The following is a 14214-nucleotide window of genomic DNA, read 5'->3' as shown; positions in this document are numbered from 1 at the left end:
AATAAACAGCAACAACTAGCTAGAAATAATGAGTAAAGATAACTTAAAATTCGTTCAGGGGTTAAATTGATCAAACTTGCCAAGTTCAAGGGCTATTTTGTGTTTTATGCCTTATTCGTTTCAAATTCAGTGAGTAGAGCCCAAAATGTTGGTTTCAAATTCAGTTTGCAATCGTGCTTTATTTGTTCTCATTCAATGTTGGTTCAACAGTTGCATGAAGCATTTGCAGAAACAAGCCAAACCAGAGGGTATAGAATTAGCTGATGAGTAAATTATATTGCATGTTGAAGGAACGGCCTGGTTCATGTTTGATTTCATTTCCTGGTTTAGTAAGAATGTTCAGGCATTCAAAAAAATGTATATCTTATGATCATATAAGTCGTTACTTCGAATTTAGTTAATTTGGAGGTTAATTTTCTAGGTAGGCTTACGCTGACGAATTATGCTATCTACTTCGAGGCCTCGGGAGTATTTACATATGAAGACGCATTTAAGATTGATCTTTCGAGGGATATAGAACAGTGTTAAACCGGCTCCCACTGGTCCATGGGGTGCTCTGCTTTTTGACAAAGCCATTGTCTATGAGTCACCTGAACTGTAAGTATATGGTTGCAATGAATTATCAGTGACATTACTATCCGTATGATTTCCCAGTCGAGATATTATAACACGTAGGTAAAAGCTTACTGATCACCTGAATCTCTAAATTCAATTCAACAATGCATCAGTCGGTAAGTGCTGATTTGAAAGTTGATATAACTTCTTGACAATTAACGCCGATATTAAAGCTTATTGAAAATTTTGATTGCTCTTATTCAAGTGACCCGAGATCTCGGTTTTTCTAGCCAAGAAGTACTGCTGGAATTCCCAGAGATGACGAGCTCCACAAGGCGTGACCATTGGCTAGCTCTCACAAAGGAGGTTCTGCTAATGCACAAATTTTTATCTAAATTTAAGGAGGAAGGTCAAATACAAGTATGGGAGATGCATGCAAGGAGCATTTTGTGCATCATAAGGCTTCATGCAGCTAGAGAAATGCTCAGAATTTCTCCCCCAGATTCCACAAAGTTCTTGATTTTTGCTTTATATGAGGAGTTACCTAAGGGGGACTACGTACTCGAACAGCTTGTGAGAGTTTAAAGAGGGTAAAAATCGGACAACCTTGTAGTGCACACTCCATACTGAAGAAAATAAACTTTCCGCATCCGAATATATTGACCCCTAAAAAAAGGAGTGAACGACAAGAGTAAAGCTATCGAAGATGATATGACTTCACTAGAGACTGCCATTAATCAAACAAGAAAGAAAGAAAGGGAAGTTGCTAATGCTAAAGAAGCAATGGAGGGGCTAAAAGAAGAAGGGATCGGCGGAAACGCTCTCATTCTTGTGGTAATTACACACTTTCCTCTCAAAAGCCCCATCATTTGGTTCGAGCCAAGTAATCTTTGATATTTTTAATCGTTCAAACATATCCTTCTTTCTAAATTAGATCATAGGATTGATGTAAAAACCTTATATTTTACACTCCTCTTGTGGCATCTATAGGAGCTACTAAAGCCAATCAAGAGTGCAATCGTTTGGTTTCGAGAAATTATTTCATGGAAGCGACCAGCAGCTACCTTTGTGGCAATTACCATAATTTCAGTAATTGAGTACAAGTAAGTTTGTTCTGATGCAAATTCAAGTCTAAAGACATAATGAAGCACTAGGAAATCATGTTGTGGTTCTTGTTATTGCAGGGAATGGGTCGGGAAGTCGATATCAGCACGCTTGCTTGTATTGGTATCGAAAATGATCCAAGCTAGACTAGAAAGGCTCAAAGTCAAGCAAAAGGAGATAACTGTGTGCACTGCCTCGGAGCCGATAGGGTTGTCAAGAGAGAACATAGTTTCAGCACAGCATGGATTTATTACAACGGGATAATACATCAAGCAAATGTTACAATTGCGAAGTTGCATTCAATTCTTGTTTCAAGGGCACACGAGGTAACTCATGCAACTTCATTTTCTTTTCATACTGCAATCGGACTAACGCTCGGTTTGTTTGGTGTCAGCATGCAGATATGGTGATGTTGGGCTCGTCAGTTTGGCGATATTGCTGGCGGTTATTCCGTTCAAGTATCTGATAATAAGTGGTGTATTACATATGATAATGATGACATCGAAGCTAGGGAAGCACATGAGAAATTACCAAAGTGAGAGGCGAGTGAAAGAATGGTGGGACTCATTTCCCCCTACACCTCTTCGAATTGTGGATCAGCCTGCCCTAAACAGGTGATGAGATATGATGAGCAAAACTGTTGTTTAAATATGTTTTTGGTGAAAACATGTGCATATCTATTGTGTGAATCTGGGTTTTACACTTTATGTTTGAAGATTTAGACTGGAGCGTATAATAAGGCTAAATTACACCCAGGCGTGTGTTTATATTATTAATTTTTTAATTATTCTAATTATAACAATAATTTTCTATTGTAGTTTCAATTACACCATCAAGTCGTTATTTTAATAATATGACAAAAATTATAGGTTCTCAAATAATTTGAGAAAAACTATAGGTTTTAAATATGAGAAAATAATAGATTTTTTTTAATTTGATAAAAATTATAGAATTTAGAAGATATTATTTATTTGAAATATTTTGTTGTGTTTGAATATCTAATAATTAATTTTTATTTTTATATTTTATTAATATAATTTTAATTTTAACTTAATTTAAGAAGATTAATTCTTCATCTTAAAAGGGAGAATCGAACTTCGAAGCTAAATACACAACCAATTATTGAATCAAGATCATTAATTGATTTTTAGTTGATAACATTTATATATCTTAAGATAAATGATAGATTCAAAAATATTTATAGATTAAAAAATAATTTTAAAAAAGAATATACATTTTAATAAAATTGATGAATGTGTCACCTTGACGAGTACTGCTGAGTATTAAACAATGAGCACAATTGATTTAATTTACAAAACTTTAATGAATCTGACACGCTTGATGAATAACGTTAAATCAACAAAAATTTAATGAATCTGAAACGCCCAACGAGTATCGTTAAACATAATTAACGATAAGAATCATTGATTTAATTTACAAAATTTAAAATTTTAAAAGAGTCAACCACAATTATAAATTAATTACAATTTTTAAAAAAGTAAACAATATTTAAAATAAATATTAATTCTATTATTTTTTATATTTTTTTGAGTAAAATATACCAGTGACCATTTATTTATAGCCTCTTTTCATTTTGATCATTATTTTTGAATTTTTTTCAATCAGGTCACCCAACTATTTTAGTGTATTGTAACACCCTAATCCAATCCGACCTAAAATCCAGATGATTAGAATGTCACGCAGAACCACTTAAGTGACTAACCATGTTTTTAAACATTTAACTAATTCAAAATTCAGACATAATATAAATACCAAAATATAATACAAATACAATATATAAGTATTTAAAATACGAGGAGCTCCAAGCAACAGTCTCCAAAAAAAATATGTAATTGTAAAACAGAGTTTACGACTTAAATAAATAACAAGGGTTTAAGACAATACATGTCCACTATGACACTCGTGACGTACTCTGCAAGAAAAACAAGTGGAAATTTCAAATCTTGCGACGAGCTCCTCAACTGTCACCTAAGAACCTGTGCATGGAAACACATTCTATATGTTGAGCTCACAAGTTCAATGCCACACAAATAACTCTACTATATAATCCTTGCATCCAACATATAAGCATTTTACAAGTATAGTTATAGACATTTGCATACACAATCATAAGACCCAAAGTAAGCATCATGGAGTGGCTCGGGGTAACTTAACATCACGAAACTCACATCCAAATTTAGCTTACTAACGACCGTAGGCGAGACATGGGACACATAGCATTAATATCTCCCTATACCTTGAGCTGGGTGCGGGTCACATAGCATCTGTACCTCGCTGGGCTAGTATACTCCTCTAGAGTACTTCGGATATGCCTGGGTCACTTAGCATCGACATAACATCCAACCAGCATTTTAAGTGCCGAAGCATTGGATTGGATATATCCGGATAATCCCTTACTCAACTATAACAACGTTGTACATAAGTAATTCGGGTGTCCTTAATGTTTTCCCGAGCATCAAGCAAGGCATAAGTCTTATGAAATCCTACCTCATAAAGATCTTATGTTATCACACAATTATTAAGGTTTTCACTTGTAAGATTATTGAAAGGTTTCCATTCACTAAACCCCTTGGTTTCACTCTTTTAAGCCTAGCTAGGCTTATAGCCTAAGAATTCATGTTGGTACCGATTCTCCTTCTTGGGTATCAATATTCCCCTTTTGTATTATCGATACCTCCCTAGGTATTGATACCAAAATTGCATTTGATGTTTTAAAAATACCTCAGTATTGATACCCTTGATAGAGTATAGATATTCCCCTAAGTGTCAATACCAAAATGGCCTACTAGAATCTGATTAAGTTCTAATGTATCGATACTAGGTTCTGATTATCGATACTACCTGAGCAATATCGATACACTTTGATTGGGCATCAATACTTTCCTCACAAATCCCTTTGAAGTTTGCCTATCCACGTTGAGAAGTATCAATACTATTCTTATAGTATCGATACTTTATGGCCATAAAACTTTATTTATCTTGTCTAAAACCTACCAAAACACTTATAAGGTATCCCCAAGGGCCACAAATTGTGTGTAAAGCTTATTAAAGTTTAAGGAACATGAAAGGTTATTACTTTACACATGAATAACAAAAAATTCTCATTTTCATACTTTGAAACCCCCAAGTGCACACAAATGGCTCGTACACACACAAAAGCATCCAAAACTAAACATGCTGATCTACAAGCAATAAGGAAAGGTTAGAAGTGTGTTACCTTACATCTAGGAGTTATAGTAACCACAATAAGCTTACCCAATCACTTTATCTATTTGTCTTTCCCCATGAACTTTCACCTACTTCTCTCACTAGAATAATAAATGAAAATGAGTTATCAACCCATCTAGGATCTCAATAAAGGTAAGAACGAGATTTCTAAATCTTAGGAATGATTTAGAGCATTCCATAAGCTCTAAAACATAAAACCCTTTTTAAACCCACCCATGGCCAAACTCTAAGGTTGGAGGGCTTAAAAGGGAGGTTAAAAGATGGAGATTACCAAACTTACCTCTATATTTTTGAATTAGGAATGAGTACCAACAAAGTCTTCAATTTTGTTTACAACACCAAGGAGAAAGATGGAGAATTTGAATGAGAAATAAGACAAATGGTGAGGAAAAAGATATATGAGAGTGTTTCCCTTTTATTTGTGTTTTCCCCTATCGTGACCTCACCATTATAAAAGAAAATCAGCTTTTGAATCTTTTAAGGGAATTTTACAACTTTAATCCTCTTTTATTTAGCCCTAAATTAATAAAGCCAAATTTTACTACTGATTGGGCCTCAAACCAAGCCCAATTACTCCATTAATCGACATGGGTTTCTTACAAGCTTATTAGGTGTATTTAACACTCTCTTATTTTATCCTGAAACTTCCAACCCAAAATTCATGTGATTACAACTATCACTTCCTAAAAAGAAAGTTTCATCCTCAAAATTTACTTGGGTAGAAAATATATGAGTACTAAAGTTGCATATCCTCCTCGATTTCCCAAGTTGATTCCTCAGTCTCTTAGTTCCTCCAAAAAACCTTCACTAGCGAAATTCACTTGTTTCTTAATTCCTTGACCCCTCAATCCAAAATCCTTATTGGCTCTTCTTCATAGGTCATATCTTGACTTACTTTGATTTGCTCTAACGGAATGACATGGGAAGAGTTAGAGCGATAGCTCCTAAGTATCGATACATGGAATACATTATGGATGCACTCTATCTCTAGAGGAAAGGCTAGTCAGTAGGGTATGGGTTCAACTCTCTTAAGAATATCATAAGGTCCAAAGAAATACGGAGTTAAATTCCCCTTGTGCCCAAATCTAAGCACTCTCTTCCAAGGTGACACCTTGAGGAAAATTTTATCACCCACCTCAAACTCCATGCCTTTATGTTTTAAGTCTACGTATGATCTTTGTCGGTTAAAAGCTTCCTTTAAATGACACTGAATCAATTAGACTTTATCTTCTACTTCTTTGATCAACTTGGGGCCAATAAACTTTTTATCACTAAGCTTTGTCTAACAAAAAAGGCATCCTACATTTCCTTCTATATAAGGATTCACAAGGAGTCATATGAATGCTTGACTGATAGCTATTGTTGTACGCGAATTCGACTGATGGAAGTTGGTCCTCCCTATTACCCTCAAGGTCTAACATGCAACACCTAAGCATGTCCTCTGAAATTTGAATTACAAGCTCGAACTGACCACCGATATGCGAATAGAAAGCGAAACTAAAAATATAATCGAGTACCCAATGCCTTGTGAAGTACTTTCTAAAACGTCGTTGTGAACTGTGGATCTCGATAGAATATAATTGATATCAATACACTATGCAATCCCACATCTCCTAGTCATACTATCTATCCAACATCACTAGGGTGAAATTCATTCAAACCGAAAGAAAATGAGAAACTTTGGTTGATCGATCGACTACTACCCAGATTGCATCATTCGTGTCACTAGTAACCCAATCACAAAATCCATGGTCACACTATCCCACTTCCATTGCGAAATATGGATAGGCTGAAGCAACCCTAATGCAACTTAATGTTCTACTTTAACTTGTTGACAAGCCAAGCACGTAGACACGAACTAAGATATTTCTTTATTCATACTTGACCACCAATGCAATTGGCAAAGGTCTTAATAAATCTTGTTTCCTCTTGGTTGAACTAGGAATAGATTACAATGCACCTCACTAAGGATTTTGGTTCATAACTCTTTGTACGTAGACTATATGTATGCACAAAATAAACCTTGGAGATAGCCATAACACTTTGGTGAAACCCCAAAGAAGGATCAATCCAATCATGAAGAAGATAGTCATGAAGGAAATCATAAAAAGGTTGGACGCAGGAGTAATATATTTTATATCTGATAGTTCATGGATTAGCCCGGTGCAATGTGTGCCAAAGAATGGTGGTGTGACCGTGATTAAAAGCGAACATGACGAACTCCTTACCACAAGAATAGTCACAAGTTGGCACATATGGATGGATTACAGGAAGCTCAATAAAGCCACAAAGAAAGACCATTTCCCCCTTTCTTTCATCGACCAAATGCTTGATATGTTGGTGGGAAAGGCATTTTACTACATTCTCGTTGGATATTCAGGGTATAACCAAATAGCCATAGCACCGGAGGAACAAGAGAAAACAACTTTCACATGCCCATATGGCACCTATACATTTAGAAGAATGTTGTTTGGATTGTGTAACACTCAAGCTACGTTCCAAAGGTGCACGATGGCAATATTTTCAAATATGGTGGAAGAATGCATGGAAATATTTATGGATGATTTCTCCGTCTCGGGTGATGATTTTGAATGATGCCTCAGTAATTTATCTAAGGTACTGAAATGATGTGAAGAAGGCAACCTAGTGTTGAATTGGGAGAAATGCCATTTTATGATGACCGAAGGAATAGTGTTGGGTCACAAAATTTAATGTCAAGGCATTGAAGTCGATAAAGCCAAGGTGGACATAATTGCAAACCTACCCCCACCCACTAGTGTGCGAGGTGTACGAAGCTTCATTGGACATGCAGGCTTCTACAGGCGGTTCATAAACGATTTTTCTCAAATCTCTAAACCCTTATGTCTTTTGCTTCAACAAAATCATCCATTTGAATTTACTAATGATTGTTTAAATGCCTTTATAGATTTGAAGAAAAAGTTTTGACAACACCAATCATTGTCCCGCCAGATTGGAACGAACCATTTGAACTCATGTTCGAAGTGACTATGTAGTCAGAGCAGTGATGGGGCAACGTAAAAGTAAAATTTTTCACGTCATATACTATGCAAGTCGTACTCTTAATAATGCACAAGTTAACATAACACCACTAAAAATGAACTGTTAGCAATAGTATTTGCATTCGATAAGTTTAAGCAATAACTAATAGGACCTAAGGTAATTGTGCATACATATCACTCAACCATTAAATATCTGATTAATAAAAAAGATACGACTCCTAGACTAATTCGATGGATATTATTACTACAAGAATTTGATTTAGAGATTAAGGATAGAAAAGGTATAGAGAATCAAGTGGCAGACCATTTGTCTAGGCTTTATAAAAAACTTGATGGTGCTGACACAACAGAAATTAAAGAGGATTTCCCTGATGAGAAAATATTATTTGTAATGGTTGCGTCGTGGTATGCTGACATTGTTAACTTTCTTGTTAGTGGTATTAGTAATCATGATTTATCTAGCTAGGGCAGAAAGAAGTTTCGACATGATGTGCAATATTACTATTAGGATGAACTGTTTCTATTCAAGCAATGTGGAGACCAAATAATTCGAAGATGCATTTCAGAATAAGAGCAAAAAGATATTCTACACCAGTGTCACTCGTCACCATATGGAGAGCATTTCGTTGGAATGAGAACAACATCAAAGGTGCTACAATATGGATTTTATTGGCCAACCTTATTCAAGGACGCGCATAAATTCTATAAGTCATGGGATAGATGCCAACGAAGAGGAAACATATAAAAAAGGCACAAGATGCCTTGGAAAAATATTCTAGAAATTGAACTCTTCGATATATAAGGAACATACTTCATGAGACCCTTTCCCACATCTTTTGGAGATTTGTACATTCTCTTGGCAGTGGATTATGTATCAAAATGGGTTGAAGCCATTGCTACACCTAAAAATGATTCCAAAACGGTGTTAAAAGTTTTGTACAAAAATATATTCACCCTATATGGAACACCACAAGCTATCATCAGCGATGAAGGCATTCATTTTGATAATAAATTGATTGCCATGACAATGAAGCGATATGGAGTACAACATAAGAATGCTATGGCATACCACCCTCAAACGAATAGACATGTCGAAGTGTCTAACCGGGAAATTAAATAGATCCTTGAGAAAGTGGTCAACCCAAATCGAAAGGACTGGTCGCCGAAGCTCGATGAAGTACTATGGGCTTATCGCACAACATTCAAGACACTGTTGGGAATGTTACCCTTCAAACTCGTCTATGGAAAGGAATGTCATTTACCGGTTGAACTCGAACATAAAGCCTATTGGCCATCAAGAAACTAAACATGGATGCACAACTTGTTGGAGAAAGAAAACTCTTGGAACTGAACGCGATGGATGAATTCAGAGCACACACATACGAGAATGCCCGCCTATAGAATGAGAAAACAAAACGATGGCATGACATAAGCATACTTCCGAGATCATTTTATTTTGGATAACAAGTACTGCTCTTTAATTCACGTCTTAAGTTATTCCCATGCAAGTTAAAATCACAATGGTCCAGACCATTCATTGTACACCAAGTCCATGACAATGGAGCAATTGAAATCCAGAACCAAAACGATGGTTCCATCTTTAGGGTGAACGGACAGAGAATCAAGGAGTATAAAGGAACCCCAATCATGCACGACAAACGACATCGTTGGCACATGATGCCCAAGAGTTTTCTTTACTTTCTTAAACAAAATTTCGTTGCCTAGGTAACGAAAATTTGAATTATATACTTAAATAAATTAAGTTACTTTTTGTTTTCATTATTTGTTTTATTTTTTTCTTTATTTATTGTAGGTAAACAAAGAACACGTGGCTGGATGGGGAATAAGAGCATGCATGATAAGAGAAGAAACCCTGGGACGCATGGTTTTGGCGATAGAATAAAGAGGGAAATATATCTTTTTCCCCCACTTTATGTCTAATCATATATTTCTCATTAATGCACAAATATTTTCCCACCAAGAAAGGAAATACTACCCCGAAACCACCTATTACTTTCCAAAGAAACAAACTTCTCAACTTCTTCTTCTTCATCGTGCCTCAACCTCTCATCACTAAGCAAGAAAATTATTTCTCTCCCCATCGTCAGTAACCAACAACAATGGTAAGAACAAGGAAAGCCCCAGCCCTAACACAGAGTTTTGAACGTTTCCAAAAAGCCGAAGCAGAAGCACGCTTCAATTTTTTTTAGAAACGTCAAGTCTATTTGGAAGATGGATTCGTCTTTTCCGCCGAGGAAGAGGAGTCGTTTGGACCGGAGGTGATGGACGTGATAAATAAACATAACTGGGAGAAGTTTACTCGTAATCCCCAATCCGTAGCACCGGCGATAGTACGAGAATTATTCGCCCATCTCGAGGACCTGTCTATCCACACAGTTTATGTTCGAGAAAAGCTCATTCGATTTTGCCCCTCTGCACTCAACTGATACTTTAAGTTGGGAAAAGTGGAACCAATCAAGAAATGTACGACGACATACTATATGATTTATGCTTTGGGTGGGCCAAGTTCGAAGGGAATGCCCTAACGAGGAGCGAGGAGCAAAATCAGTTGCCACGGCTAGAATGGATGCTGTGGTCACGCACACTCGAGAAACACGTGAAAAAATCGAACGCCTGGTGGACCACATGGAAATTTACTTCGAGTATGTCAAGGCTAGGGACATGCAACTCAACGCCTTCTTTAAGTAGTTACTTCCGAACACAAACACCAGACTGCCGACCTTCCTCAGTGTTATCGTCAAATACAATGCGGGCGACTGTATATTCCATGCCTCGACATCGCATGCCCATCCAGAAGTTCCCCCAGATGTACCCGTTGGTGTTCCACCACTAGCAACTAAAGTACCACCCTTACCAGAGGAAGGTCAAGGCGACACAGAAGAATTCCTCAGCTCCTCCTCTTTTTCAACCTCCGGAAGCAGTGATGATACTCCACCCCATTTCTTCACTGATGAAGATTTTACTCCAGTACCGCTGTAACCTACGCAAGATCCCATTCTGTCCCCTGTCAGTCAAGCTACACCAGTCCCAGCAGCAGTTCCTAGTCCATCACCAGTTCCAGCACAACCAACTCCTACTGCCGAGCAGTCAACTCTAACACGAGCCTCATCCAGTAAGAAGCGCTACAAGAGAACCGTAGGCCATATACTTCAGCCATCTCCCTCGCCAGTAGCAGTAGACTCGGGATTCGAGAATCCCTCTCATCTCAAATGACACCGATCGAGGGCATCCAGCCAAGTCACCCCACCACAGTGAGTTTCTATTTTATTTTTTGTTTTTCTTTTTCGCATATGCATATAGATTCATGTAGTTTTAATTTCATGCATTGAGGACAATGCATCCCTCAAGTTTGGGGGAGGTATTATACCATATTCTGTCATACTTTGTTAGAAAGCAGTTAATGATAATTGGTTGAAAATTTTGATTGTCATGATATAAGTAGGTTATCGTTAGGAATGAATTCGGGATGCCCAATGATGAATGCCCAATTTGATTGCCTAGGCCATAATTATTGTTAAGATTGTCTAAAGAAGAGAACCAACCTTAGGCCTTATTCTTTGAAGTTCATAAACACAATTGTAGGCTGTCTTTGTTTCAGGTAATCTGTAAAAATTTTGGAAAAGAACTTTCTGCTTGGTGAGACATAAAATATATCTTAAGGGTGAAGTAAAAACTCTCTAGTGTTTGAAAACTTGAAAAATAAGAAGGGAGACTCCTCTATGCAAAGGCTTAAACATAAAGACTCCATAAGAAATAAAGAGTAGCCACGACATATGAGTGAATGAAAGTAGTCACAAGATGACTCTGCCTGACTAGCTTGGGGGCGGAAGGTATGCTCCCTTTCACCTAAAGTGTGGAATGGTAGTTGTGATGAGCTTACTTCCCTGCGAAAAAGAAAAATTGATAAATAACTAGGAGTATAAACTAAGCCTGAGAAATAATTTTTTGCCTTGACAAACCAGAAGTGCTTACTTAAGTTTTCAATTTACCTTTATGCAAAAACTGATTACAATCACACACACACTATAGCAAAGAATCCTGACTAGGGAAGGGACTTGACTTACATGACTGTCGAACATGTTAAGGCCAAACAATTTTTATTGAGGGCCGAAATCTCAACCCATATTATTTCCTTGACTCTGCTTTGCCATGACAATTTTGATTTTCTTATAGCTTTTGTACATTGCTTGCGGACAAGCAATAGCTTAAGTTTGGGGGGTGATAACCCTGTAAAAAGACTTAATTTATACTCTTTTCACTTAAGTTATTGCTCTTCTAAACAAAGTATGCATAGCATTTTAGTTGCATTTAGTTGCATATAGGTTACATTAGCTTGTGGTGGATAAATTTTGCTGCTGAGGAGAAAGGGTTGTTTGGATTGTGTTTGTACATGAAACTTACATGGGAAGAACATTTCAGTCGTTACAACATAAATTTGCAAAGGCCAACGGAACAAATGAGAACATCAGGAGTAGATTTATCTCACCGAGCCAAGGTTTATCTGAGGAAGTCTAAAGTAGATGTGACGAAACTGCCTATGTCACAAGCCAGCTGGATGACCTACTTCACGTGTAAGGAAGCCTTAGTTATTATGTCAGCCGCCTTTCCTTTTTAAGTATGGACATTTATTTGACAACGGTTATTTAAGGAAAATCCAAAAAAGCATGCAAAGCCCTAGGATATTTTTCCTTATAAATAACCAACCGTAGCCACCAAAGAAAAGAGGCAAGGAAAAAGAGAGAAGAACTTTACCCAAGGTGTGAGCAAGCAACTGTAGTGCTTCATCACCATCTACCCACTACCCAAGGCAGATATAGTGCTGATCAAAATCGTCGCGACAGAGCCCCAAGTTTTGGAAGTCGTTCTTTCTTTGTTTATCTTTTTTATCTATTTGGGGTTGTACTAAACGTTGATTTTTGGATGATCTTTGATAGCACCATGAATTTCTTACTTGGTGTTAAAGTTTGTGTTGCCTGGACAATATTTTTATGTTTTATGTTTTATGAATAATGAATTATATTTTGCTTATGACTATTTTGCTTATTGTTTAAATATTTTTCCTTAACACTGTAATAGCATCGAGAGATCGCCTGGGGTTTTGGTAAAACTTGTCTTGGCATTGCAAGAGCATTGAGAGATATCTTTTTGTCTAGATAGTGATTCTTATATTTGAGAGAATTAAAATAGATCGACGTAAGTAATAGAATGAATTTGGGATGGTGATGTTCTAACTTGTCTACCTTAGAGATAAGGAGTGGTTTCAATCGACTAAAAGGGATAGACACTACAGTAGGATAGACAATGCCTATAGTTTACGCTGAGAGGTATATCTACAATAATGAATTGTAGTTAATGCTGAGGAGTATTGCGATAGTAACCGTCTAAGAATACCTAGTAATCCTGTCGGGCTGCTTGAGCAAGTCATAATAATTCATTATAGACTTAGAAATAATTGTTGACATTACAAGGGTTTAGCATCAGTGCTCTGTGATATGTATGATTATCTACTTTCATTAGAGACATGTACCTAGCCAAAAAATATGTACCTATTCGGCCAAGCCTTCTCATTTCCTATAAATGGATAAGATTGTTATCATTTGTAATCATCTCATTTCATAATATAAAAAAACCTTTGTGAGTTAAATATCTCTTCAATGTTCTTTGAGAACTTTATCCATTAAGTAAGTATATTTCTTATACTTGTGGTGTAATTCCTTCACCTTGATTTCTAAATTCCTAGATTTTATTACTATTGGGTTAAAGACACCATTACCACCATCAAGCAAGTTTGTGAAGACCAGGGTTGCGCTTTCTAACATAGCTTTTTCTTTGGTGTGTTTGAGATACAACATCACCACCATCTTCCATTCAACATCAACATCATCAACCATCTTTCATCAAGGCTACCAACATCTTCATTATAATTTCGCAACCATATCTTTTTCTTATTTTCATTCCATTAATTATTTACTTATTCATTTCTTATCCCATTACTAATACCATTTCTTATAATATTTGTTGCATCCATACTTATAACTCAAGGACATTAGTACTTGTCATTCCTAGATCGGGATAACAATAAGGCTATCTATTCACTTCCATTGAAGAGTGTATATTTAGCCTACATCAAGCGGTATTCAAAGCATAGTCAGATTGACAATAAAACTATCATTGGAGTGCAACAACAAAAGAAAAAAGAAAAGAAGTTCAAAAAGGAAATCAAATCTCCTACAACAAACAAAAGAGTTCAAAAAATTTCAGAAAA

General features: G+C 36.4%; 1 protein-coding gene across 1 annotated transcript; it reads left to right on the top strand.

Annotated features, from left to right (window-relative positions):
- Nucleotides 1-1266: 1266 nt before the first annotated feature.
- On the top strand, nt 1267-1923 carry LOC120144670. The gene is made up of 3 exons (XM_039158692.1): nt 1267-1389; nt 1546-1658; nt 1740-1923. Exons 1-3 carry the CDS (start codon nt 1267-1269, stop codon nt 1921-1923), a joined length of 420 nt encoding a protein of 139 aa, XP_039014623.1.
- The last annotated feature ends 12291 nt before the right edge of the window (nt 1924-14214 follow it).

This window comes from Hibiscus syriacus, unplaced genomic scaffold (assembly GCF_006381635.1).
Source record: "Hibiscus syriacus cultivar Baekdansim isolate YM2019G1 unplaced genomic scaffold, ASM638163v2 tig00110890_pilon, whole genome shotgun sequence".
In the NCBI taxonomy this organism is placed as follows: domain Eukaryota; kingdom Viridiplantae; phylum Streptophyta; class Magnoliopsida; order Malvales; family Malvaceae; genus Hibiscus; species Hibiscus syriacus.
Note: the sequence above shows the minus strand (reverse complement) of the source record. Positions and strands in the feature narration are given on the sequence as shown.